Source organism: Echeneis naucrates, chromosome 15, assembly GCF_900963305.1.
Source record: "Echeneis naucrates chromosome 15, fEcheNa1.1, whole genome shotgun sequence".
Classification (NCBI taxonomy): domain Eukaryota; kingdom Metazoa; phylum Chordata; class Actinopteri; order Carangiformes; family Echeneidae; genus Echeneis; species Echeneis naucrates.
Window position 1 is genome coordinate 4614280 of NC_042525.1, and position 26688 is coordinate 4640967.

Here is a 26688-nt window from a genome sequence, read left to right on the forward strand (position 1 = left end):
TTGAATGTTTTATTATGAATGGTCTTTGGTACAATTAGTATTCAAAAACGTGTTAATATCAAACAAGAGGCAGTGTCAAACTGCTGCTTTTTGTGTAATGTACCACATGTACATGTGAAGGAGAGGCGCTGTCAGGATCTGCTACACTAAGATGTTATTTCAGCATATCGTTAATTCTTGGTCTTAGCTCCGTCATGGTGATATCACTGGGATTATTCTCTAAATCTGCTGCTCTGAGGAGCAGGAGACTTTACTGTACACACAGCCTGTTCGCCCAATAACACGACAATCTAAAAAAGTACAAAAAGATACAAAATACAAAATAAGACTGTTGGGGAAATGTGTTCACTTAACTAATCTACAACTACACAGTGCACACTCACACAGGATTGTTACTGCTTTTAACTGGATGAGAAAAAGTAAATATGAGCTATATAAATATCCGTAAACAGGCCCTTAAAGGGACTTTTCAGCCCATAGATGACTTTTATAAAACACATCAAAAATAAAACCGGACTAGCCCCTCAAATCATAAATATCGTCAGTAGTAGCCTTTTCTCTGCGTATTATGTGCGCTGCACATCGGAAACTATGTGTAAAACACTTTATTAGTTCGAAAGGTTAGAGGTCTCTTTTGCCAAAGAACTTCTTGAAGACAGATTTGTTGCGTGGCCGCGGCAGGCTGGCGTAGCTCCTCAGAGCCGAATCCTGATAGGTGTCCCGCTGCCATCCAGCCGTGGCCAGCAGCGGCGGCTCGGAGCTTCTGCTCGTGGACGAGCTGTCCGATGTCTTGTCTCCCACCACCAGAGTCACACAGTAGTTGGAGCCTCTTTCCAGGCCTCCGGAGGCGTGCCACATGGGCTTAATCTTCTGGTAGGTTGCTGAGAGGAAACACCAGGAGACGTAATAAGAACAGCTGTTTATGATCCACAGACAGATTATAGATCATTTACGTCGATCAACTGCAAACTGACCCGATGTGAAGGAGTGGGAGCGGCGCTTGTTGCTGAGCCAGTCCTGACTGCTGAAAACGGGGGAGTGAGGGGAGGTGGGGGTGTTGTCACAAGATGCTCCAGACAGCCTGTGAGTCACAGTCTGCTCCACGCTGCCGTCATCACCGTCATCATCATCATCATCATCTACAAGAACAAGAGATTAAAAGCAGAAGTGAAGAGAGGCTGGGAAACATAACGTCAAACATTTACTGTAATGGCCTCAGATATGAGCTGTCAACTTTAATGTGATGTAACATGATGCCTTAGCTCCCCCTAGTGGTATAAACCAGGCATAAGCTACAGCACTAGAGTGCCACCAAGCTAAATGAATCCTGAAGTCAGCAGGAGCCTCAAGAGGAAGTAAAGTTGACTATAACATCATAACAAATCCCATTTGATCAATAACTAACATGGAGGGATAGATCCTCTAACCAAGTTTGTCCCAATGGGGCTATTCAGTAACCAGCGACATGGCAGGCGGGGTTTGGTGGTGCTTTCCTCTGCTTTTAGTGTAAATGTGAAGTAGACAGGTGTTTGGTTAGTCCTCCCCAGGCAAATTTAGCTTCTGTCAACACAGTGGAAAGGCTTACCACAGCATCCTCCAGGTGAGGACGAGCTGGTCGGCTGCTCCTCCAAACTCCTTAAGTGACTCTGACTGAACTCTCTGGTGAGGACAACGATCTCTTTGCTTTGGGCGGCACCCGGTGGCTTGCGCCTTGGGAAGGTGGAGGTGACATCATGTCGGGAGGAGCAGCGGCATTTGGCGAGACCGTGGCAGCCGGAGCAGAGGGGAGTGTTTCTGAATGGAGCGAGAAATTTTTGGAAAATTCTTATTTATCATCTTTTGGAAGGGTTGAAGGCATTTCAATGTGGGAAATGAGAAGCTGTTCAGCTTGCACGTCTTACAAAGAAATGGGGAGGCCTTGATCGCCCGGGCCTCTTGATAGTGAGGACGCAGGCTCACTGGGACCTTTGAGGGAAAAGCATGCATACCAATGAATCTCACCAGCAGAAGATTTAAGCAGCAACGGCACAAATGAAATAATCATGTTTACCTGTGTTTGCTTGTATCTTCATCATCCATTTCTTCATCATAAAGCGAGAGGGGGCGTTGAGTAGATATTCAGACCCGTCGCGGAGCCTGAACATCAACAGAGGGCTCAAACTCACAGCTGTCTGAACGTTTATAACTGCCTTTCAATCTAACACACCACAATTCAGTTTCCGTTCCAGTCTTACCGTAGTCGAAAGCAGTTGGGTTTTTTGGCGTACTCGGGTACAGGAGAGCACTCAGCGTTCAGGAGGTTCAGGGGAAGGCCACATGCAGAACTCTGCAACACAGGCTGACCGTCACTGACTTCATCCTACCCACTTCAAGTTGTCATCATTTCTGCGCCCCCTCAGCCAGGCACAGTCCGGTGCACTTTTTTCTGCTTACCCTCAGTGTATCCTTTCTCTCCTGGTAGAAGCACAAGGTGTGTCTGTGTAGGACAGCGTGGTAGGAGTTCCAACCTCTGGAGGCTGCCTGTGAAAACAAGATAAGTGTTACGTGTTGCTGATGCTGCTGCTGGCTTAAACACTAAATGGAGCCTCGCTTACTTTCTTCCCTCCCAGCTGCAGCTTGTGCTTCCTCTCAAGCGTCCCCTCCATCGCCTGCAGCTCGGGCTTTCCACTCTGTTTGATTTAACATTGTGGTCAATATTTCAAGCTGTATTTCTTTTTCTGCAAACAGCTACGCACGTCACATGGAGCCTCACCAGAGTGAAATAGTGCCCTCCCGTGGCCATCAGCTCTTCATGCTTCTCCGCGTCCTGCAGGTTTTGTGTGGCCTGTGTTTGGCGGGAGGTCCCGTCTAAATCCATGTGGACCGACAGGAGGCTCATCGACTGGTCCTGTCAGAAAGAGCAGATTTCAGTCATCACAAAAAGCAGATGTCCACACAAAAAAGAAATAAAAGCTTTTGATCTCAACAACATGTTAACAGCTGCAGTTCATTACATGCAAATATCTTCTAAGGATTAATTAACACAAAGAAAGCATACTGATTTATAACTACCACAGGAAGGTCCCAGGTCACTTCAACAATTATATAGAAGATATATCCTCACTGACCTTCACTGGTTTTATTTATCTTAACCACCAAAAATCTTTTTTTTTTTTTTACTTCCTTTGTACTTTGGTGGAAGCAGAAATCAGAAACGCCCTTCTCTGAAAAGCGGAGTAACTGAAGTAATCTACTTGGATACTGACCAGCTCAAGTTAGTGAACTGACCCTTTCAGGGAAAAAGCTGCAACGAGACAGTCTCATAGGTGTAAACATCGTCTGTATGAAACTCTGACCTCACCTTTGGGCAACCTGTGAGCTCTTCCACCTCCTCCCCCACCTTAGCCTCCACCACCACCACCTCCTCCTCATCCTCTCTGTATTGATAAATGTATCTCTGATTGTCTCCGACATCCGGCAGCGTCACCGGATCAGATGCCGTCTCGTTCACAGTCACCGCTGCCTTGTTGGCTGCTTCCCTGTTTGGAAATGCTGCCCAGGACCTCCTGTCTCCTATAACCAGCGAGGAGAGGTGCGCTTTGGCACTCCGCTCCTTGTCGTAACCCAGAAAGGTCTGGACATAGGACGGCAGTTTGAACTCAGCTACGAGGAGGTTTGGCGCAGAGGCTGTGACCAAGTTCCTGTAGAGCACAGCTGGGGTCTTAGGTGAAGGTGACCGAGAAGGACGTTCTTTTGATTGGTCTGAGGGGACGGTGTCTTCCTGGCTGGGCTGGTACATGATATCTGAGCAGATGCTCTGCCTGTAGTTAGTAGTTTGATTCCAGATGTCCTCCAGTTCCTCCTCTTCCTCTTCAAACTGTTGGTGGTCGAGGTGGACGGGCTCTGTTTCTGACTCTGCGGTGTCTGGAGATGGGCCTGAGGGCGTTACACTGTTCTCTCTTGCTTTAGTGCGGTCTATACCGCCCACCTCAAGGGACATGAGCCTCCCTACAACTCCCTTCGGCTGCAGGACATCTGAACATGACGCATCGGTGCAAAGCTTGATGCTGCTGGAAGTGGAGATCCCAGAATCGACTGAGTCCTGACGAACGCTCACACTCACTGTGGACTTCAGATTCACGACCATGTGAGACGCTTGGCTCAGACACTGAAGTCCAGGGCTCTCATGACACACAGTATGGGCTCTGGCACCTTTGTGGTATCGGTGTCCATTTAGGTCTCGAATCAGTGTGTGGACACTAGGACACTCGTGTTTATGTGCAGCCGTACTTTGGATTTGGTTGACGTAAATGGGGAGCTGAGAGGGCTGGGTGGTCCCGTCACCGTCAGCTTTACTGGTTTTAACCTCTGATGACATTTTGTCCCACTCCAGCTCTGCATCTTCATGCAGACTGAACTGGCTTTCGGACAGATCGTTACATGGCACCGTCTGATCCTCATCTTCTGCTGCCGAAAGAGCAGGTTGTGGTTGGGAACCCTTGTCTGTGTCAGTCAGGGTTTTGGTCGCACCTGTTGAAGTCTGTGTTTCAGGAAGATTAAAATCTGATGAGCCGTGGGTCGCGGCAGGAGCTGGTCGGGCCTGTTTGAAAGAGCTCAGCGCAGATTGCCTCTGGGAGTGGGGGTCCGGATCAGCTCCTGCTCCTTTTTTGGACTCAGGGGGGGCGATAGTAATGATGTCCTGAATGCTGGGGATGAGGGTCATGTCCTTCGGCAGGTCAAAGCTCAGCACAGAGCCCAAAGAGAGGAATCTGCAGTGGCTTCTCACCTGACTTGAGGAAGATAAAGTGGTTGGCCCCTCTGATATAGCATATGGAGTAATACTGTATTCTCCTGAACTCTCTGTATCAATGTCCTTCAACAAAGGATTCTTCATGTAGGCCAGAGCCTCTACTCCTTTCTCACCGGCTGCGCTCTTCTGGGAACTCTTCTTCCTCCTGCCTTCCTTCAGCGGCCACGTATGTGTGTCATATGTGATCGTTTCGCCGGCATACTGAGGCGTTCCTTCTGTTTGTTCGTCCACCCCCATGATTTTCTGGATAGTGTGTCTGCGAGCATCTCTCTTTCTCTTTCTCTTCTTGCCCATTCTTTTGAGGCTGCTGAAGATGGAGCTGCTGCCGCTCCCCGTCAGAGGGTGGAAGGTCACATTTGTTGCCTGAGGTGCAGGTGCAGAGGAGGATGGCGAGGAGGATGAGGTCGACAGGAAGGTAGGGGAGGCCGAGGCTCCAGAGCGGCTCTTTTGGCGGGGCAGGGTGATACTCTCATACACAGGGGCCACAGCCAAGTTGTTATCCTTGACATGCAAGTAGGTACTTACCTAAAAACAGAAAAAAAGCATATTAGGCATGTGCATGAGCTGTCATTTCTTCGAAGCTGTAAATGCGTTATTATAATTGGTTATCCTCAGAGAGACTCATGCGTGCTGCAGGCCGGAGCTCTCTATGAGAACAAGAGCTGTTTTATGCGTTACAGATGAATGATGACATGAGAGCAAAGCTGACTGAGGCAATCAGCTACTTCTCAGTGACAAACATAGGCCTCTGTTTCTCTACATCCCACTCATCCAAGAAAACAATGGATTCAAGGAATGTATGAGCCTCAAACAGCAAAACAAATAAAAAAAAAATAACAGGAAAGACAAAAAAAACAAAAAATGAGATGAAAGGACAAAAGAACATGGACATGATTGCACACTTTCAGGCCTTAATCAAAATCATATGTGGCTGCAGATGCCGTCATAGCCAGCTGTAATGGCTTGACCTTTCAACTCTGTGACTAATCTCTTGTTTCTCTGGAAGCCCGGACTATAAATCATTGTGTGCAGTCTGGGGGCCTTTCTTTAAAGTTCAGCAGTAGTTCTCTGTATAATGGCAGTGCCTGTATTGGCACACTCCTACTGGGGACCATTTTGGAGTGCGAGTTTCACAGGAAGCGAGAGTGAGGTCACTTGTTATACACCACTGTGGCACAACCGCAGAGAGCCAAACAAGTCCAGGTTAACATCAGGAGAAGAGAGCGTTTCTGTCAACATCTGCAGCAGGAAGATGAGTCTGTGTGCTTTCTTACACATCACCCTCATTCTGTCTCTGTCCGATTCCACCGCTAAATCCCGGCTCATCCGACAAGTTGAGGTCCAAAGAAACGTTAAATGTTGCGTGGTAAACACACTGATTCAGTGTTTGTGATTGTGTTGGGATTTAAATAATTAATCTGCGTTTACATGTGTCAAGCAAAAAATGGCAAAACGACAGGAGACATGGTTGGAAATATTTCATATTCAATCTAGGAAACTGAAACAATACATATCTCCTTTTGATGCAGATGCTTCGCTGCATTTCCTATCATTGCATGTTCATTTTAACAAATGGATTGTAAAAGTAGCACTTTCCATCTGAAATATCTCAACACAACGTTCGTCATTACAAACAGCCTTTTTTTGGTTTTGAATTTGCATTTATGAGTGCAGTTAGATGGGAACTCTGAGAGTAAAATTGTTTTCTTTTCTCGCTTTCTCTCATTGACTGTAAATATTCCAGCCACAACCTGTTTGGAGATGATGTGAGTGCAGATATGATTGCACTCTGGCGTGACTTATTTCCTTTTATTCGTGGCGGACAGACAGGGCGACAACAAGGGGAAGTAGTGGTCCGGTCGTACCTTTTAACGAGGGGTTAGTAGAGCATGCTGCCCCCAGAAAACAACACACAGCATGCATCCGCAGCACACTTCGAGACGCAGCATGCAATTCCAATTCACTCCGCGCAATTTACCTCATTTGCACTCTGCCGATAAATCTTTTTCTTTCGCTTTAAACTACCCAAAGTATTTTCCAAAAGCCCCTGGCAGCGCCTCCAAAAGTTTTTACAGGCAGAAGATTGAGGCACAGCGGGCTGAGGGAGAAAATGGGGAAAAAGGAAGATGTGAAGGCCAAAGGAGAGGGAGGAATGAACAGCAGCAGTCTAGAGGGAGATCCCATGCATGTCATTACAGAGAATGATTGTCACCAAAATGTCCTTCATGTGCTTCCACTGCGATAAATGGCATTTGTTCTGGTATTATTGAGGAAGAATTGTGTGCAGCCAGTAACAGCGCTACTCTGTCACGATGTTTCGTGACTATTGGTGTCAAGTGATGAATGTGTTCTCACCCTATGGACGGGCTCAGCAGTTTCTTCCACTACCTCATCAGTCCTCGCAGGTGGATCAAGTACCTGAACTTGGCTGTCCCCCGTGTTACCGAAGCTAAGGATTAAGTTGACCGTGCCCCCGAGAGTGGGGCTGTTTGGCTCTTTGAGAAGCACAATGGAGGGTTTGGGAGACTCGGAGGAATAAGCCTCGCCGCCACGTGGTCCGATACTGTTCATGACCTCGTACCCATCCTCCATCTGCTTGTCCGCCTGCTGCTCAGTTTGTTTGGGCAGGAAGGATTGGCTGCCTCCTCCTGCCTTTGAATTGTCTTCATCAGAGGTGATGATTGACGACTGATGGGGATGGTGGGCCTCCAGCTCAGGAGCTGAAATCTGGTTCAGAAGTTATGGATGGAAAAACGAGCAAATATTCACATTTATGTTATAATCAGTCTCTTATTTCCCATAGAGCTCATTTGACAACACAGCCACAATAGAATCCTTTCTGCTCTCGTACCTCTGTTAATGGGGAGCTCATTGTGGCCTCAGAATAAATGTTATCTTGTGGAGGCTCCTCTTTGCTCTTCTTGTGAAGCCACTGTTGTTTCTGAGCCCTCCAATGAACCAGGATCCATCCAAGCATGCTCCTCAGTTCTTCCATGCGCTCTTTCACCTGCAATTCATTACTCAGGGTTTGTGAAATCACAAAAACAACAAAAAGCTAGCCAGTAATTTATCCAAGGATCACAGTGAGTCTTTACCCTAACCCTGCTCACCATCTGTGTGAGGTGGTGCTCTTTGTCTAAAAGGTTCCTCCCCGTGGCTGCCAGCTCATCAAACTCCTCAAACTTTTGCTCGATCTGCATGTCCAGCTCCGCAGCCAGTGGCCTCTGCCCGTCTTTCCCAAGATGCAAGGCGGTATCTGAGAAAATGCATGACCTGGTGTCCTCTGTCCACGAGCTGTCCAGTGGAGCAGGAGTTCGGTTAGAGGTGGTGAGAAGACAAGGAACAGAGCTGTGAGAAAAGCCATACTTTCACAAAACATGAGAATGACCAGACGCTCCCTAATAGAACAGATATTCATCGCCTTGTCACACTCGGCCCAGGAAACTTGCGCTGACCTCCTCAGCACATCTTAAATTATACATTCCACCAGGGACCCGTGCTTGACAAGTAGAACATCCTGTTCTTTCCTTGAAAAGATATTGTAATGGGCAGATGTTTTCACAGAGAGCATTACAAAAGAACGTCTGGCTCAGAAAGGGGGTCATAGCATCCTCACACCCTGCTTACATCATTCCAAGGTAGCTCCTGAAGAAATCCTGGAGCTGCACAAATTCCTGAAGGCGAGATTCGTTCCCTGTCACACTCTTTCCCAGCTCGGTCCAGGCCTGCAATGTGGTCTGGATCTTCGACCCGAGTACGTGCACTCTCTCCGGGCACAGCTCCTCCAGCCGAGAGGCCAGGCTCTCCATCTCCTTCACCTCCTCCCTGATGATTTCATAGTCAATCTGTGAAGAATCAAAGGGAAATCTATCATCTCCCATCAAACCCGGTATCACTCAGACAGCCTGTACCAATTGTATCTCTGTCTGACTATGACCTCATCCCCATAGCCTTATTCATATTATTCAGCAAGAGACCCATATGGTCTACATATGGGCTGCCACGCTATAGCAAGCTTGCAATCTTGACCATTTTTTTCTCTTTTGACGAGGCAGTAATTAATAGCGTTGAGAGTTCTCTGGGAGGAAAACTTCACGTTTCTCAGCTACAGTAAGCCTCAACAACACTGAGTTGCAAATGCCTCTCCGCTGACCGCACAGTTATTTCAGTTTAGGAGATTAGGTCATTTCTACTCTTCAATGGTATCAAGTCCAGACAGCTGTGTGTGAGTCTGTGTGTGTGTGTATGTGTGATAAACATAACACTGCCCAAAAATGACTCACACAGAACTTTACCATCCCCAGACTCACATCTCCAACCCTTTGACCCACAGACACGCAAACACACCCCACTAAATTTACTCACAAACACGCACACACTTTGAGAGTGAACAGAACAGTGACTCACACAAGCATAAATAAATATTCTGTGTGAATAATAAACTTTTGCACGCTCTATGTGTGTATGTGTGTGATTGCACAGCGTGGTTTATACAATAAATTAAACACAGCACAAAGCGGGGCGGGCTGGCCGTTTTTTAGAAGTGAGAAAATCTGGCACAACAGGAAACACACTGTGGAACAATGTGTTGGGGCCGAGTGACGGGCTTCCCTCTTTTTTATTACACCAAGCAAAACATCCAAAAGCAAAATTCAAAGGAATGAAATCCTGGATCGTATTAGCAGCAGTAAATCATTCTCAGCGCTTACGCCATAATTATAAGATCTGCCGGCATCTTCCTCTCACCTCCAAGTGGTCCTGCTTCTCCTGCAGAGCTTCTAGGCCGCAGCGGTCCGGCTCACACTGGATAGCCATGTCAGTCTCCCTCTCTAGGATGTCCAGGCTGAGCTCCTTGCTGCAGCTTAAGCACTCCTCAACGCGCACGGCCAGGCTGGCATGCTGGTGAGGCACAAAGTCATCATGAGCACTCGTAGGATGCCATTAAGTCATTATACTTGACTGGATTATTTGTTTTCCAATGAGCGCCACATTGCAAATTAGTCTTTAAAATGCTGTCAGGAAGTTGCCTCCGGGGGTGTGTGTGTGCGCATGTGTGTGTGTGTGTGTGTATTTTCTCTTTTGACATGCGTGGTGCTGTTTTACCAAGAATAAATCGAATTAACACAAAAACACTCATGTGAAGAGGAGTGGCGGCTCGTTTTTGGGCCTGTTAAAGTACATAGCCACAGACAAAAGGAAACCAGATGTGGCTCCATCGGTTTGTGCAACTGTTTGTAACAAAAGTGGAAAAAAGAGGGACTTAAAAGCCATTCAGACTTTTCAGCATCGTCTAAAGTTATTATTATTATAACTTCAGGCACACTGTGGTATCCATCAGTTCTAATGAGCTCGAAGCAGAGGTCTGAAACCAACCAGCCATCTCGTTACCTTGCTCAGCAGCTCCTGGATTGCCTGGTCATGGCTCTGGGATCGGCCTCTTTCTCTAACGGTGTCGTTCAGCATCTCTACAGCCTCTCGTAGTTCCTCCACAGGGTCCCCCATGTTTTCTATCAGGGGCTCACCACTACTACTGTTCTGGAGTCCCAGCAGTGTTGGAGCCGAGGAAATTTCACTGTGGAGGGGCTGTTAGCGACAGAGATTTATCAGCTGAAAGAACAGAGTGCTTAAAAATTCTTTTCATTCTTTGGTTTTTAGTCAAGCACAAGTTTTGCTTTTTTGCTCCTTTGCATTGGTGTGAATTCCAAAATCTCTGAAAACAAATCTCTCAAAAACCAGAGCTTGCATTTTTAGAGACAGCAGATAAAGTGGATTTAATTCACTTTGGTCAAAGAGAACCTTTTCGTACCACCTCTGATGAGATGTTTCTCACCTGGCCCAGGTTATACTGGCAACCGTCCTGGCTCTCCTCCAGCTCCACTCGCTCCAGGAACTCAGTCAGCATTCGCGTGTCCTGCAGCTCCGAGCTCTGCTGGGTCAGAGCGCTCTGGACGCGCTGGTACCTGTGAATAACACAGCAGCAGAATGTTTTAATAACTGGCTACACCTTAATCCACATCCACATATAAAACCCCACATCCTCCAACAGAACCATATTACAGGGACCGCAAGCAGTAAAACCGAGGCCCATACCTGAGCGCTGTTAGTAATCATATATCAAGTGTAACATAAGCATATCCTGTACTTCAGGGCATGAAGGTATCCTGTCTGTGCAGAGTTTACACTTGAGATGGTAATGGGGGCAATTTGAAAGTGCATTTTTCCAAGAATAAATGATCCTGAAGTAGCTCGTGTGTAGCGTTAAATGATGACATCATCCCAAGTGTGTTACAGCTGTTTAGTGAGAGCTTCTACCTGCATCAATGGTCCCTCATCCCGTGTCCATCCCGGCTCCACATAACACCCCCACCCTGGAAACACTCATACTGAGCCCTTTTCCGTTTCTTTATTTTCTTTGGTCAACTTTGTGTTCTTCACAGAGGCTGAACTTGTGTTTATGACATAGGTATGTCCAGCAAAAAAAAAAAAAAAAAAAAAAGCAGCACAGCATCATAAGTTTTAACTGGGGAGCCTGTGGCAACAAGCTGCCATGTAAAAATGAATGGGTGACTCTGACACGCTGACAGCTGTGGGTGAAGGACGTGTCAGACCTCACTATGTGCTGCATGAATCGCAAATCAATGAACTGGAGCCGCACAGTGAATGAGTGCGTGGAGAATATCTTTTTGCCAGGTTACAGAAAAACAAAGCTCAAGAGATCTATGGATATATATTTTTTTGTGGTTTATGGGGTGAAATTGTTTGTCTTAAACAAGAACAGGGGGATTTCTTATGAATAAACTCTTCCATGTTGGATTGCAGACATGGCAAGCACAAACCTGTGATCTCTTGGAAACACTGACAAAATTATTACTTTATTTCCTGACCGCAGTGATGAGCAAAAACTACCAGAGCCTTAAGACTCATCCGTAACATCTACCCGTGACCTTTTCCCTCTCCTTCAATGAAAAACTCACTTTCTTTCCACCTCCTCCATCCGTGCTGGCAGGCATTGTGTGTGTGGGTGACTGTGGCCGTGGAGGCGGTCCACCTCTTGCCTCAGAGCGCTGAGCTCCAAGCTGCGTGCTGCCACTTCTTTCTCCAGAAGGCAGCTCTCCCTCTCGGCCTCGCTCATTGTTTCTGGGTCACCGGCTAGCGCGGATTCCTTCATGGAAAGCTCCACAGACTCCAGCCAGGCCTCCAGGCTGCCCAGGGCCTGGAGCACTTTCACAACCTACGCAGTAGACAGGTAGCCAGGTTAATAATGTCGAGGGTTTGCTTATGTGATTTACAGGTGATTTAGTGCGCAGTGAAAACAGGCAGAAGCAGTGAACTGTAGAAAAGAGATAATAAGAGCTATAACTAATGGAAGCAGACCATGCTCTGGTATTAAAGGATTTACATTTTCCAACTAAGCCATCATGGGTGGAGCCTCTTTCCATTACCTAATTGAATTATATGGAAGGATAATTTATATCCCTTGGATTAGCCTCCATCAATTGTCGGGACTATACCTTTCAGACTCAGAATTAAGGCAGTAAAGATGAAAGTAAAGGGGGTGGTAACCATGAATGCATACAGCCCAGGCTCTGAGCCAGCATTCAGTGTCTCACAATGGGAGAACTGATCCAGAATCATCCGTCATAACCATAAAGCTCTCCTATAACTTCAGAGGTCAGTAATTGCCTCAGTATGGCTCAAGAATCCAACAGCTTGTTGCGAAATATTTTATGAATCTTACCCTGAAACCGAGCTCCTTAGAGGCCTGCAGAAACACGGCGTTCCTCTGGTGCCTCCTCCGCAGCTCTTCCCACAGGACTTCCAGCTGGCCGAGGAACTCCTCGATCTTGGCACTGCCTGGGTGCTGTGCACGGACCAGCCCGTGGCCCTCCTGAGGAAGGCGCGTTAAACTGATGAGAGCATGTGATGACTAGGAGTGGGAATTATGTTGCAAAATACAGAACTAATCTGAAGATTTGGGTACGTAAAGCTGCCCCGAGTGAAATGTCAGCTCGTTATTTCATTAGTACACAAACCAGACCTGTCAGGCTGCCCGGGTTGAAAAATATGGGGAATGCTTTTATTCGAGACAGTCATCCGGGGCTTATATTTTAAGAGGAACTAAATATGACAGTGGGCCTCCTCTTACCCTTTTGACCACCTCTATCCTGGCTCTATTAGTGAGAATTTCTTGTTCCAGAGTCTGTTGATACCTTCTGGCTGCTTCCAACCCCTCAAAGCTGGCTATTGAACACACCTGTGTGGCCATGGACACGTTGTCTTTCAGCCAGGACAGAGTCTGTCATGGAGAGGAGAGACAAACAGGGAAAGACTTTTTAAAAACGGTGTATCTGACTACAGCAAAGAGAGCGTTTGCAGCGCAGACCTTGAACCACACTCACAGCATTGGTTAAAAAAAATCAAGACTGGCCACTGGAGACGAGAAAACAGTAGCACATAAGTCACACTTGAACACAAGACAACGCAGTTTCATTTGAAAATGTGACACAACGTCTCTGGCTGGAAAGAAATGAGCACAATAAATGAAGAGCGCTACTGCAGTGCTGACTTGGTAATTCATAGCAATGAATTCAGAGGTCGAGTTCAGAGGACTTGTGTCTGTGTCAGCATGTTCTGTGGCGGTACAGACAGTTCCAAAAGGTGATTTCTGGTGTGATGCAGGTGGGTTTGAGCTACCTTGTCAGCAGACACAGTGAATTTCTGAAGCTGGACGTGAAGCTGTGGGTGGCCTTGCGGGGCAGCGGCAACCTTTGTCTCTACTCTGGGCTTCCTGCTGCAAAGGAAACCCAGACATGTGACTTCAATTAAGACTTACATAAAGACCTTTCATTATGTAAGTCACAGAAAGAAAGAGAGCGAGAGAAGCCAGGGTGAAATGTCACCTTTCCCCCCTCGACTGATGTCTGACGATGACATCATTTGCACAGGCATGGCTGTCTCCCATGGGCGAAGAGGTGTGGTTCACTGATTGCTGTTCCTGGCTTGGGCTGCTCGGTGTTCCCCCACCACTCCCACCTTCAACAATACTCTGCGGATGAAAGAGCGAAAGTTAAACGACATGTGAGTAATGTTTTGCTTTTACTGTCGGCCGTCCGCCGAATAAATGTTGGCGAGATGCGTAAGGATGAAGGGCTTTTATGCTGTGGCCCGTCACTAGACAATGAGGCCTTGCTATAGATCACCGCTGTAGCTGGAGGCTGGACAGAATGAACAGCTGCCCACCGCAGAGTCAACTCTCTTCTGTGAATTACCCATAGCGTATTTTCTTACAAAGGTTGGCTATTCTCAGTGAAATAACCCAGACTAGGCTGGAGGTACAAGGAGCCTGTACTGTTTGACAGCGACAAGGATTGTAATAAAATACTACAGATGGCAGAAAATGCTAAAATTAATGGTAATTGCTTTATGAATGAACACATTAATCCTAACAAGGTTGCCGACATATGCTATACCAGTTTGATGACTAAAAAGCACCATTGGACCGTTGCAGTTGGAAACATAATCTTTTTTTTTTTTTTTTTTTTTTTAAATCCTTCATGCCCAGTTCTCATTAAATAGTTGTTTTTTCTTTTTCTGATTTCTGTTGCTGTCCACCTCTGTTTAGCACCGCGCGGTGGCGTCGGTCACACAGCTGCAGACCTTGTATATGCGTAGAAATAGATTAAAGGCATCAACAGCTCCGACGTCTCTGAGCATTTTAAAGGTTGGCCAAAGGACTCTGCATTTCAATATTACAGAAAGGGATGTCTTCATATTTGCTGTCTTTACCAAACACTGTGGTGCAAGAGGGTCGAGCAAAGCCAGCGCAAGAACGTATGTTCAATGGTAATGCTTTCTTTTTTTCTACTGTATGTATTCTTTTGCAAGCAATGAAATTAAAAGTTCTACTTGCTTTACCAACCGAATCCAGTTGGTTTACTTGTGACTATGAAAATATGACTTTGATTATTTTGCATGAATATCACTGACTATGTCTTTTTCGTACATCAGTTAAACTAAATTGTTGGTGCAAGTAAGCAAGACAAATATGTGTCAGAGCTTTCAAATAATAGCAATTTAAAAAACTACATCTCTAAACATCCATAAAACACAAAACTTCTTTTAATGGACTAGATTTAATTGAACCTTGTTATTTTCTGACTGGGCTTATAGAAGACATGACTCAGACATACAAGTGTCGCCTCCAAAATTATGCGAGAGATGCTAATTAAAGGGGTCTAACATCGCTTACTAACATGCCAGCTATTTTATAGGCAAGTCTAAGTTTGAGGGAGGCATATTTTTGGCCCATTTATGCGTTCAAGCTGCAAAGCTAACATTCTAGAGTGATTCATTTGACAGGGTTGATAACCATCGCTGACGTCTCCCTCTCAGATATTTGCTTCTGTCCTTCATCTTTCACAGTGGCTTCCACTCTAAACAACTCCTGTGGCGCGTTCAACGTCCCACTCCGACATATGAAAAAGAATAATGTCAGCCGCAGCAAAGCACAGCATACTATCTTCATCTTTGGCCATTCAAAGTGCTCCTTTCTCAGCATACATCTCCCTATATCAGTACAGCTGATCCTTATCTGTTTCCTACTGAGAGCCTCTTCCATTGCTTTCTGCAACGTGCTATGAAGTGATGTCAGCCAAGAACTATCACTTAGCACAAATCCCATCTGGTCTGCAGCTGCAGCATCTGGCCACAATTAGACTGAGAAACAGACGATGCCCATGTTTACCTACAGCAACAAGAGGCCATTGGACTGCAAACACCGACATGGATATTTAAATTATAATGCGTGTATTCATGCATATACAGACACTAAAACCTGCGGTCACCTTTAATTGACTGAGTTCCATTTCACATGAGAAATTCGCCCAAAGTGCCGTCTATAGGCAACAATCGAATTTTTCAGGAGAGTGGATGCCAGCCCAAAGTCCTGTGCAGCTGCATCTCTAACCCTTAAAATACTCTAATCAGGTCAGCACACCCAGACGCTGATGTTAAAGTGCTCCGAAAATATGTGACAAATTAGTTTTACTATGAAACTGGTGGTAACGCTTAGGTCTGTCTTTGGCCTTTGGGTTTTGTTTGAAGTCCATAAAGAGTAATGAGTGCTGCTCCTGCAGACAGTGCACCAAGGTAACGCCAGCTCCCTGTGCAATAAAGACCAACTTCACAGAAAGGGCACGGGATGGCCGTGGAAACAAACTCACGCTCACATCAAATCAACTGAGCCAGACTTTCTGGCCTGACGGGCTCCTGTCACAGGTGGCGAGGCTGCAGGGCCAGTAACGGCCTGAAAACAGGGGAAAACCCGAACCAGAAAAATAGGGCAAGTGGAAAGAGTGAATTGTTGTCCCCTTGAGCTTCTGGGCACTTTCTCACCAGGCGAAACCACTCCAGGGGCTCAGCGGGGAATTTCACCAGAGCTCAGGGTCAAAAAAAGGGGAAGAATATTGAAGAGTGGGATACCTCTAGGCTGAACCCAGAAAGCCACTGCGGATTCAGTTATGGAGAGTCAAGAGATTTTATGTGCTAACTTAAAAGACTAAATATACATATAATTATTGGCTTTTAACATACCACACACTTAAGTCTCTGAATACCTCCTCTCAACGCACAAATTCTATTCCCTTGTGTGTTTCTGGGCATTTGGATTACTGCAAGAGTACCCACATGTTCAATAAAAGGCTGGTAAGCCCACAAATGCAGAAGTTCATCTGGGAAATCCACGGTTTCTGTTTGGAATGACCTACAGGCACCCAATTAATACATTATTAATGCAGTGACAGTGTACTTTTGTTCAAGTGGTTGAAAGCCAAGATATTATTGTACCATAAAGTGAAGTGTTGGGTTGACAGGAAAACATTATTTGCTCTGGCCCACCGTTCAACCATGTTGTACAGTCACGGCTTGACATTTTTCATGGAAACTTATGTCATTTTTGTGCCAGGGTAAATAACACCCCAAAATGCTCTTCCTGTGACTCTTACAGGGCAAAATTCAGGAGATTTATGGAGTTATGTTTCTGTGAGAAGATAGAGAGCTCTGGCAGGAAAACAGAGCGCAGAATTAGAGTTCTAATGTCGCTCTATTATATAAAGCACTGGTGGAACCGAACTGGTAATCATCCCAACCATTTTATCAAGGGCTTCCATGAAACTGGGACATCACAACGATGTTATTAAGTACAGCTAACTAGCTGGTAGGATGGAAAATCAGTGGTATGTGTTGTGCCAAGAATAGAAACCACTGCTCTAAAGCACATCTCACAGAAATACTGTTATTTAGTTACCAAAAAAAAAAAAAAAAAAAAAAAAAGCTGCTTAAATTGTAAATCAGACATTTTCCAAACCAAAGGACAAAGTGCGTCACTTTCTGCAGCCACAGATGTCGTAACACTGGAAGACGCTGAGCTAATCCTCTGCCAGCACTGATGGCGTTGTTGTCTCCCATTCAAGAGCCGCAGTGTGGTTTCTCCAGTAATAGAATGAAATAACGCAGCTACTCACCACACAGCCTTTCAGACGATTCTGCTCCTCCTTCACCTCTTTTCCCATGAGCCTTTGCGTCGCCATTCCCACGTTGCACTGGGGTTCTTGGCCCAGTGTCAGCGGGTCAGCATCTTCCCTGGTGAAAGTGGAGCCAATGGGAGAGAGTGCACTCCTGTCACTCCTGCAGAGCGAGCAGAGCAGGAGGTCAGCGCGATGCTGACAGCCGGGCTTCGGGGGACTCCTATTATGGCTCTGAGGTTTTCTAAAAGTGTTTGTGCTGTTTGGTTTGAATAGCGATGAAACACAGCTGATAAGACAAATGAGATGATGTAATGTTTGTATCTAAAGATAGCCCTCTGACATGGGAAGCTCTCCGTCTGAGAAACATTTGGAAGGCTGGAGATGTTGTGAAGTAACGACTTGAGTATTATTCACCAAGAAAATACCAGTCAAGTGTGAAAACTACTGGACAGACTGATCCTCATAATCATAATCCCTGGTGGATGGATCCTAATCATCCGAATGAAAATAATAATCTTGCCATTTTATATGAGAAATATAAAGGGGGATGTCCTGAAATGGGGCAATATGTTTATGTCATTTTTTGTATTTTGGTCCTCAGTTTACTGCATCATCTAAAACTGGCCGAGCTCATTAATTTGATATTGCTTCTGGTAGTATAATCATGAACAAGTCTGAATTCTTACTGTAGGCTATTAAAGCAGCAATAAATTTATTTTACAAATGCTGTAAAAATTCCTAAATATTCTAATAAACAGGTTTCATCTTAGATTCATCAGACTTTTCAAGGTAATGGCAGGAGTTTATTAGTGAGAAGAGACCAAACATAGTTGCCAACTTAACTCAGTGAGCCAAGACATTATTCAACTCGTACAGTAAGCAAACATTTCGTCAAATTCCAGCACAGAAAACCAAGTGTTATAAACCTAAAAGCGTGCGGTGAGTGATGCCACGAGTGGCAAGCGGTCTCCAGACACCCAGATGGGCTGGACCTCCTTTTTGCTTATAATTTTTCAGTGATTCAAACCCAAATTAAACATTCCTAATCAAGAGAGAGACAAAACACTCACTTTCGTTTAGAAAGCTTCAACTAAATTTTGCCAGCTGGACTTTTAATGTCTTTCAAGGTACCAAATGAGCAAAATATAGTTCAAGCACAGTGGAAATCTGCGGAGGATCCAATTACTGGCCGAAATGGCCACCAACGTTCTCAGGGGGAACCCGTGGCCCATCGCCTTACCTGAAAACCTTCTGCAGGAGCGCCCAGCAGTCCTTCACCTCGCTCTGCTTCCGTACGACGCCAGCAGCCAGGGCAGGATGGAGATTAGACAGCTGCGAAACGCTGACGTCTAGCATCTACCACAAACAGGCCTGTTGGTTAGTTAGAGAAGGCATCTGCGGCACATTTTCAGGGTCTGACCAACTGTTTCCGCTTTAAGCGATGAGATTTCTTTGCCTACCATGACTTGACTGGCGATGTCACGGATTTCTCTGTCTCCAAAGCTGTCCGGTTCTTTTGATGCAGATATGCTTTTCCTCTGAAGTAAAAGATGTGACAGTACAAGTGAGAAAAAATGTAAACTCCCAGCTCTAAGAGTGGGAAAAAAATTGCCAGAGACTTTTACCATGTTGTTCATGGCAAAAACGGTGTTGTCGGCCTGCTGGTAGAATGAGGACACCTCCAGCGCCAGCTGAAGATTTTCATGGTAGTTTTTCAGATGAGACTGGACCCTCAGCCACCTACCCAGACAACGGACGACAACAGATATAATCTTCAGCTTTAAGATGCTTCATGCTGCATACCAGTTCAACGTAAGAGACAAAATGTACATTTTATTGATGTGTTTCCTCCTGCTGGAGATGTTTTTGCCATCTGTCTTCCCTTGTTTCTCCAGTTTTAGGGCCAAGTGGTTGATCTCCTCGTGAAGGTTTCTGTATAGCTGCTCATCCTGCAGGGGAACAGTGGAACACAATCCAACTATGACCTCAGCTGTCTTTACCATACACCCTGGGAGACAAATTACAGCCAGCCATTGATAAATGACTTGGAAATCTCTACAAAATTTTAATATAAATGATTAACATATGGGAATGTGTTTAACTTTGCCTTCAGAGAGTTCTTTAGCAGGTACGGTGTATTTTCGTGTTAATTATTAATGGTCCCTTTGCTTGTTCCTTTACAATGCTCACCTGTTTCAGATCTAAAATTCTCCTGGTAAGCTGCATTTTGTCAACATTTTCCCCCAGGACATTCACCAGAGACTGCTCCTCTTCCTGCTGGTGCACATAAAAGTCACTGTTTATATCCCCTATTTATCAGGAAACCAACCATTATTTCTTTTCTGAGGTGCCAGGATTACGCCACATTAGCCCCGCTACCAAAGAGGATGCTAAACAGAAATAGCCGTCAGCATTAGGAGAGAAACTTTGAACCTGTTGCTAATGCACAGAGGAAAAGGTGAGAGGAGCTAAATGGAGAGTACTGCTTCCTCTGGGGATGGATGTTTTATAGACTTCACAAGTAACATCCTCCATTACGTCCCCACGGGTCCATTATCAATCAACAATTCCCCCGTGCCAGACGTGTACACGAGCAGAGAGATAAACACAGGCCTAACACATACTGAGCGACTGCTTTTTGGTAATGACAGGCAGATGTTTTACACTGATGATTATACACAAACAAGTGATGTCTTTCGGAGTTAATTTCCTGTTTTAGCGAATGCTGTTTTTCATGCCTATTATCTTGGTAGCTGTTGATTAGAGCTGCCTGTCCTCTCAGATTTAACAGTTACCCGTCTGAGAAAAAATGTAAATGTATAATCCAAAATACTTCACACTTCATTCTGTTGTGTGTGAGTGCGAGATGTGAAAATGAGAACGCAGATGGGCCGTTCGAAAATGTGGTAGTAATCCAATGGAATAAAGTATCACGCTGAGCAAGTTGCTGAAAAACTATGTCAGAGAAAGCGGCTAAAAATAGCTTTCAGCGCCAGATTAGGTCGACTTCTTACAAAAACCTTTTCTTTCACCTTCTCTTTAATCCACGCCTCCAGCTTGTCCACTTTTTTGTTGAACTCCTGCAGGTTCTTGGCTCCGCCGAGGGCCCTTGTTTGATTTGCAGCCGTTTGTTTAAGGGTGTGCCACTGGTCCCCGAGCTGGCTGAGCTGCTTCTTCACTACATCAGACGTCGGGTTTAACTTGCAGATCAACTGTTCGCCCATCTTTTAAAACAGCAACGCACAGAGGGTCAGAGTCAGAGCAGCCAGACTAGAGTACAACACTGGCTGAGTCGCACAACATTGTTCAACAGTGGCATTTGATGTCTCCCAGTCTTTGCTGAACAACTGTTGGAAAGCTGCCCTTCATATCTTGGCTATACCCTTGAAAAATCTCCTGGCTCTGTTTCTGTCCTTCCCGGGCTGTCTGAATGTCAAAGGAGGTTAATTATTAGCAATGTACCATTTCCAAGCATTTTCCTCTGAGAGAGAAAGCATAAGCTGGCTTGACAGAGTCGTCTGGAACGCTGAGGGTCTGCTTTTCTCTCTGGCAGACTGGAAAGGCCCACGAGGCCATTATGTTATGTGTTATATGAGTTGACAGACTATTTTAGCACCAAAGACAGTGACAAATGACTCCCTCGCACAGCAAAACAGGGGAAATAATTATTTTAAAATGTTAAAAAATGATCATTTCCTTCCTGATGTGGGTTGTTGGGGTAAAATTGAATCCTTTTGTTACCTGGTTGAGTTGAATAAGTGTGTTCTCAAAGTCTCGGAGGTCTCTGTGAAGCATGTGCGAGGCTTCCTCCCAGTCCTGCAGGGGGCAGCGCTGAATATTACAGCCGTCCTTAAGGTCCTGTAGTTTGCCTTTGATCCAGGCCTCTGCCTACATCACAAAAAATGTTTAAGGTGTTTAAGATCTGCGCTTTTTTACTGTGCAAAGTACGCCGAACCAATTCAGTCCGTTTATAGACGTGCTTCATCGTCTGAAGGACATTTCCGCCCTAACCCAAAGTGAAATCCGAGAATGCACAAACTTCAGAGACAAGATGTAATATAACGTGACTGAGTTCGTGTTAATGAGAATGTTATTTGAATACGGCTGTGCAACAATGCAGGCCTTGCAGTAGCAGCGCCAACAATAACCGATTTGCCTCAGAGTGAAATCATGTTGTGATGTACACGTCAAGGAAATCTGGTCAACAGATGAGTTGTATTGATCTGTATTACGATTGTAATTGGACAAAATTGTTATTCTACTGTATCCGCGTTGTGGGACGGTGGCTGTCACAATGGTAAGCACAGATCAGAGGGTAACGAACAGGTCGCCGTTTCTTCTCTGACTTATTGTAATATGGAGCTTCAGACACACCGAGAACAGCCTTTTGTTTTCAATGTCATATTATGCAGAGCAGAAGTTTCTCTTGGCAAGTACCCGGGCTGTCTTGCATAAGGTTTAGTCTTGCAGAACTAAATTCTCTGGCAGCATTTGTATGGAATGAAAATCAGAAAAAAGACAGTTTTGACAAACAGTTGTTTGTTTTCTGCAGAGATTTTTGCGTGGGAAGTCCATAGTCCCTCCAAATTACGATAATCTAATGGAGCTGAATAAACCTTATCGGTGTAAATTCAACTTTATCTTTCACATTGTTTTTTTTTATTATTATTATTATTTTTACTCTGCAAAATAGTAAACATTTAAGCACACAAAAAAAGTCATTATAACAATACACTGAGGTATCATTTACTAGGAATTCAGTGTGAGTTATATTGAATAATAGGCTCAACATGAGCCCTTTTCACAACCTCGCACTAAACAACACTTTGTTCTCGATTAAAATGTGATGTCAATCCTCTTCAGAGAGGCAAGTCATTAACTTTACAGGGCCCCCGGGGCAGCGGAGGTATTTCTGGATTGAACAGAAGGAAAAGAGCTTGACAAAACAGGTCTGCCCCTATCTCCACACTCTGGGTCCCATGGCATAATAATGACCTCATACAGGAAGTCTATGATTCCCTTGTTTCTTCCTGTCCGCTCTCCACAACAATGGCCTGTTTATCGAAATTTACAGTTGGGCCTTAGTTTCAGCCACAGAGTGGACGGCTCATCCGTCACAACACGTCTGATTCTGAAATATGCTTGGTGATTGTAAGAAGAAAGAAGAAAACGCTCTTTTAAAGGCTGTTTTTCCTTTCGATGAGCTTCAAAGGCAACTTGGCCTGGACTCCACCATGGAAGTGGAAGTTTTCTCATCTGTCTCGATCGTGGATGTGAGATGGCGAAAGGCGAGATGTTTCGCAGAGACAGACGAAACGAAATGAAGCCGTGCTCTCCCTGCTTGAAAGGCTGGGGGACTTTAATGTGTCCCTGTGGAAAGCTCGATTTCACTTCCACGTCGATGTGATAATCTAATAACACCTTTTCATCCTTTAAAACTGTTCTTCGTCCAATTCCAATTCGAAGGTCTGTAGTTTTTTAACGCTCCACAGATTGTTATGCCCCCCGAGGTGGATTTATGACATGTGATTTTGGACTATACAAAATAAAATCTGATGAAAGCCAATCCTGAGGCACCAAAAAAATCACAGCTATAATTTCAAACTAAGTGAAATTCAAAAGGCTGTTTCCTCGAAAAAGCAGCAGAAGCGCAAGCTCCAAGAGCAAAAGGGGGCTGCGAAGCTTGTTAACATTAACTACATGCTGGAAATCTGTTTTCAACACACACATGCATCAGAGGTTTCTTTGAGCGGATGTGTCCAAAATTCTTTTTTTTTTTTTTTTTTTAAATAAACTATCAGAGATATGATGACAAAGCCAACTGCTGGACAAAATGTCCCTCTGCCAAACTCATTGAAAAATGTCCCTGCGCCGAACTTGCTGAAAAATGTCCTTGTATGCTGGGGTGAAAGCAGTGATGAGATAACACAAGCAGTTGTGCTGCTTGGCTGAGTCTCCCTGGGCCATAGGCGTGAAGAGATGGAGCCAAACAATGATCTCATCCCTAAATAATTGCTTCACTTGTGGCGGTTTCCCCTCCCTCTCTTCCCTCAGCTGAACACAGCTCATACAGTTCTCGGGACAAAATAAAAACCAGTACATATTTTGTTCTTTCTCGGACAGTCATCCGACGGGCAGCTTTCATTCCGATTTCATCTCAGCAGCGTAACTTGTTGCTTTTTGGATGAACCGAGTCCAGATTCTTTTCATTTAGCATCAAAGGTTGTGAGCGAGCCTGATAAGTTTCATTTTAAATTGATTTCAAGCATCCCCGTCTGCAAAATATGCATGTGCTGGTGAGAAAGTAAAGTGGAAGAAAAAAAAAAAAGCCTGCCTCAAAAATGTTATTAGTTTCCAATTATATTTGGGAAGAGAGAATGCAGCAGGGTGCTTTTTTGAGCAGGGATTCAAAATGATGTTGCATGCGTTATGTTGCTTTAGTTCTAGGGTGTTTATTTATTCACATCACATGCATGCAGGTCATATGTTACCTGCATTACTTCTTTGTTGAAGAGGGAGTTGCGCTGAGTGAAGCAGTCACTCCGGGATGTGACGGCAGCCGTCGGTGCTTCAGGACTTTCTTTCCTTTGTGGCTCTCTCTTCTGCGATTCAGGGACTGAAATCTGTGTGAGCGGAAGCACAAAATGTTAAAAACATAATGCCAACTTTTTATCTCAGCTCTGATAAAATCTGTAAGAAGTTACTGTGTGATGTTAAAGTGACAACTTGTGTTAATTATTATTTTTTCCCACCCAGAGATGTTAACAACATTGGTCAGACTAGTCCTTTAGTCCTTTGTCGAAAAAAAAAAAAAAAAAAAAAAACTACTGTCAGCACAACGTGAGATGGAATGAACACGCTAATGGACAAGTATTCCTGCTGCTCTCCAATCAGGAAACATCTGGGCACGCGAAGGAAGCAGGAGTGGACAGATCCGTCAGCTTTGCATGCAAACATATCACCTGAAAAGGACTTTGGTAGATCATGTTCACCGCAGCCATCCCTGAGCGGGGAAAGGCACAATTGCAGGCATTTTTCTTGCCGCTTGCATGAATAATGTATGAACGGAGGAAAAGCAAGGTGTTGTTGTGGTTTCAGGAAAAAGAGATGATGTGAACGATTACTGCAGTTTTGTTTTTTCTATTTTTGGGTGGGGGGGGGGTCCTAAAGGGGGAATTGAGGCCATTGCTGTGTCAGAGTGTTATTACAACCAGCTTCCATAAGGACTTGACTTCAGCAAGCCTTTTCTTTTGTTAACATCTTCCCTGACCTCATGTTTTCCAGTGAGCCCTGCCTCTGCTGTAACACGGCACTTCATCCACAACACACACTGATGACTTCAACAAGGAGCAGGCCAAAATCCAACAGCCCACTGACTTTAAACAATCTCCTACAATATACTGACACTGTTTTCCTCCTGTAGGCTGTTTCTTACATAAATCACAGCCAAACAAGAGGAAACAACAGGCTATTTGTGAGGCGTTCAAAGACACGTTGCTCGCACAACTTGTTTTCCACCTTCAAATGTAGAACATCATAAACTGACTTTTGACTAAAAAAAAATTACATGACTTCACTTCTTAAACTCCAAGAGATTCATCAGCTCTGCAGCTGGCCATGAAGACACAACAAAACAACTGTTTCTGTATTCTGGGGAAAAACAGCATCATACACAACCAAACCACAAACACAAACATGAGAAAAATACACATATTGCTCCCTTTTTTAATTGAAAATCCTTTCAGTAAATAAAGGAATCAAGGAAATAAGACTACAAAAAGCTTTGCTTTTTAATTTGGCACTTGGCTTACCTGCTCCTTTCTGTTCACTTTCTCTGCAGTTTGTCCGTTTTGGGGCTGAAATTCATCACTGTTATCTTTTCTGAGCAAAACCTAAAATCCAAAAGAGAAATAAAAAAGAGAAATAAGCCACAAAAGAGTCAACAAAAGATGGACAGAAAAGGTTGGCAAGATATTAATGGTAAACTACTATTAGCATTTAATATCTGTGGGTACCTGTGAAAAACACCATAAAACAATCAATGTAAAAAAAAAAAAAGTGAAATAAATAAATAAAGAATGCTTATATAAAATCTAAAAATATTTTTATATAACCAGTAACAATTAAACTACAAGTAAAAAACATTTAGTTTTTCACTTATGTTCAACATTTGTATAAAGTGTGTTTTCATTCTGACCAATTTTCATTTCTTTGCTTGCAGAAATATATTAACATTTTTTAAACACTTAAATTGGTAAATAGTTTATTTCTATATGCTTCTAGCTCATATGGACATTTTACAAAGATTTTTTACAAAAACATTATCTCTGGCTTTATCAAGTAGAAATATTAATTAATTAATAAATTTTTTTTTAAATTTATTTTCAAAATGCTGGACCATTAAATCCCACCCAAGTGTATGTTATTTCCTTTAAAATAAGATGTGCATGTTGTACTGTACCTTAAATTGAGAGTTGGGTTTATTCTCACAGCTCACTCCCACAATCCTGGGCAGATGGGGATCTGACGTGCTTGTGACATTATTGTTGTTATTGTTGTTTTCAGAAGCAGATCCTGAGATGGAAAGCTGTGCCGGTCCCACTGCCAATTTGTTCTCTGACTTCTCTGTCCCAGAGATTGTGATCTTCTTGATGGATCTGGAGACAGCAGAGGGGGATGCAACGTTCTGGTTCAGGTGGTCCTCTGCCGCCATGTGGTCTTGGTCACATTTCACCGGGGCTACCTGCTTGACGACAGGTGAGGCGAGACATGGGCCGTGTGCGCAGACCTGGGTTCGACTGAGGTAGAGCGAGTTCAGGTTGTGCTGTAATGTGCAATTGTCCAGACTTGGGCTCTGCAGATAACTCTGTGTAAAATCCTGGCATTTTGGCACAGTGGGGACTGACAGTCTCGTCCCAATGGTGAAAGGCTGCACCTTCCTCACAATGCTCTCAGACATGACCAGTGTCCTGATAAGAAAACAAAATAAACTGAAGTCCAATTCCAAAAAAAAAAAAAAAAAAAAAGTCTCACATTCCTTTGCACCACTCTCCTCACTCAACAGTTGTCCAGTCTATGTACAGCAGGCGAGTGGAGGGTTGAACAGAAAGTGGAGGGAGAGCTCAGTTCTCCACCTTCTTGTGCATGTTGAGAATGCACAGCACACAGCCCAGGATGGCTTCCTTGGACTCCTGGGATCGAACGCGGTCCCAGACGTGTCGCAGCGCCGTGCCAAGGTGGGCAGCTCCTGTAGAGAGGCTTCTCCTGAGGAACTGTGCCACTGAGCCTGTCAGCCTGCTACTGAGGAGCCTGATAACCAGGGACCGCAGCAAGATGAAAACTGCTGGCATGCTGCCTGACTGTGCTGAGAGAGAA

The 26688-nt window shown here is 44.7% G+C and overlaps 1 protein-coding gene across 5 annotated transcripts; it reads right to left on the minus strand.

The window, feature by feature from the left end:
* mymx (myomixer) lies at positions 1 to 26688 on the minus strand. 5 transcript variants are annotated; one of them, XM_029521194.1, is made up of 34 exons: positions 25775 to 26688; positions 25125 to 25205; positions 23805 to 23936; positions 21055 to 21201; positions 20346 to 20537; positions 19504 to 19587; positions 19144 to 19262; positions 18939 to 19053; positions 18774 to 18851; positions 18554 to 18669; positions 17311 to 17473; positions 13690 to 13835; positions 13484 to 13580; positions 12936 to 13085; positions 12528 to 12677; positions 11764 to 12020; positions 10620 to 10749; positions 10178 to 10372; positions 9536 to 9688; positions 8417 to 8634; positions 7900 to 8083; positions 7641 to 7796; positions 7145 to 7516; positions 6768 to 6887; positions 3341 to 5314; positions 2753 to 2887; positions 2595 to 2669; positions 2434 to 2520; positions 2235 to 2326; positions 2051 to 2136; positions 1902 to 1965; positions 1586 to 1794; positions 975 to 1139; positions 1 to 881 (listed from the first exon to the last, which is right to left on the minus strand). In XM_029521194.1, the coding sequence occupies exons 1-34, from the start codon at positions 26270 to 26272 to the stop codon at positions 622 to 624; spliced, it is 7200 nt and encodes a 2399-aa protein (XP_029377054.1). In that variant the 5' UTR covers positions 26273 to 26688; the 3' UTR covers positions 1 to 621. The 5 variants fall into 5 exon arrangements, with proteins under 5 accessions (XP_029377054.1, XP_029377056.1, XP_029377055.1 ...); XM_029521196.1 differs by having other exon boundaries at positions 17311 to 17428; positions 19504 to 19590; XM_029521195.1 differs by having other exon boundaries at positions 13484 to 13577; positions 19504 to 19590.

What these genes read in the sequence shown, in the direction of transcription:
- mymx (XM_029521193.1), bottom strand. Translation starts at nt 26,272, where the DNA reads ATGTCTGAGAGCATTGTGAGGAAGGTGCAGCCTTTCACCATTGGGACG. An exon ending in AGAAGCAGGACCACTTGGAG is followed by an intron (nt 8,635 to 9,535) that starts GTGAGAGGAAGA and finishes GATTCTTCACAG; the next exon opens with ATTGACTATGAAATCATCAG. An exon ending in CCCAACTGCTTTCGACTACG is followed by an intron (nt 2,137 to 2,234) that starts GTAAGACTGGAA and finishes GTTGATGTTCAG; the next exon opens with GCTCCGCGACGGGTCTGAAT.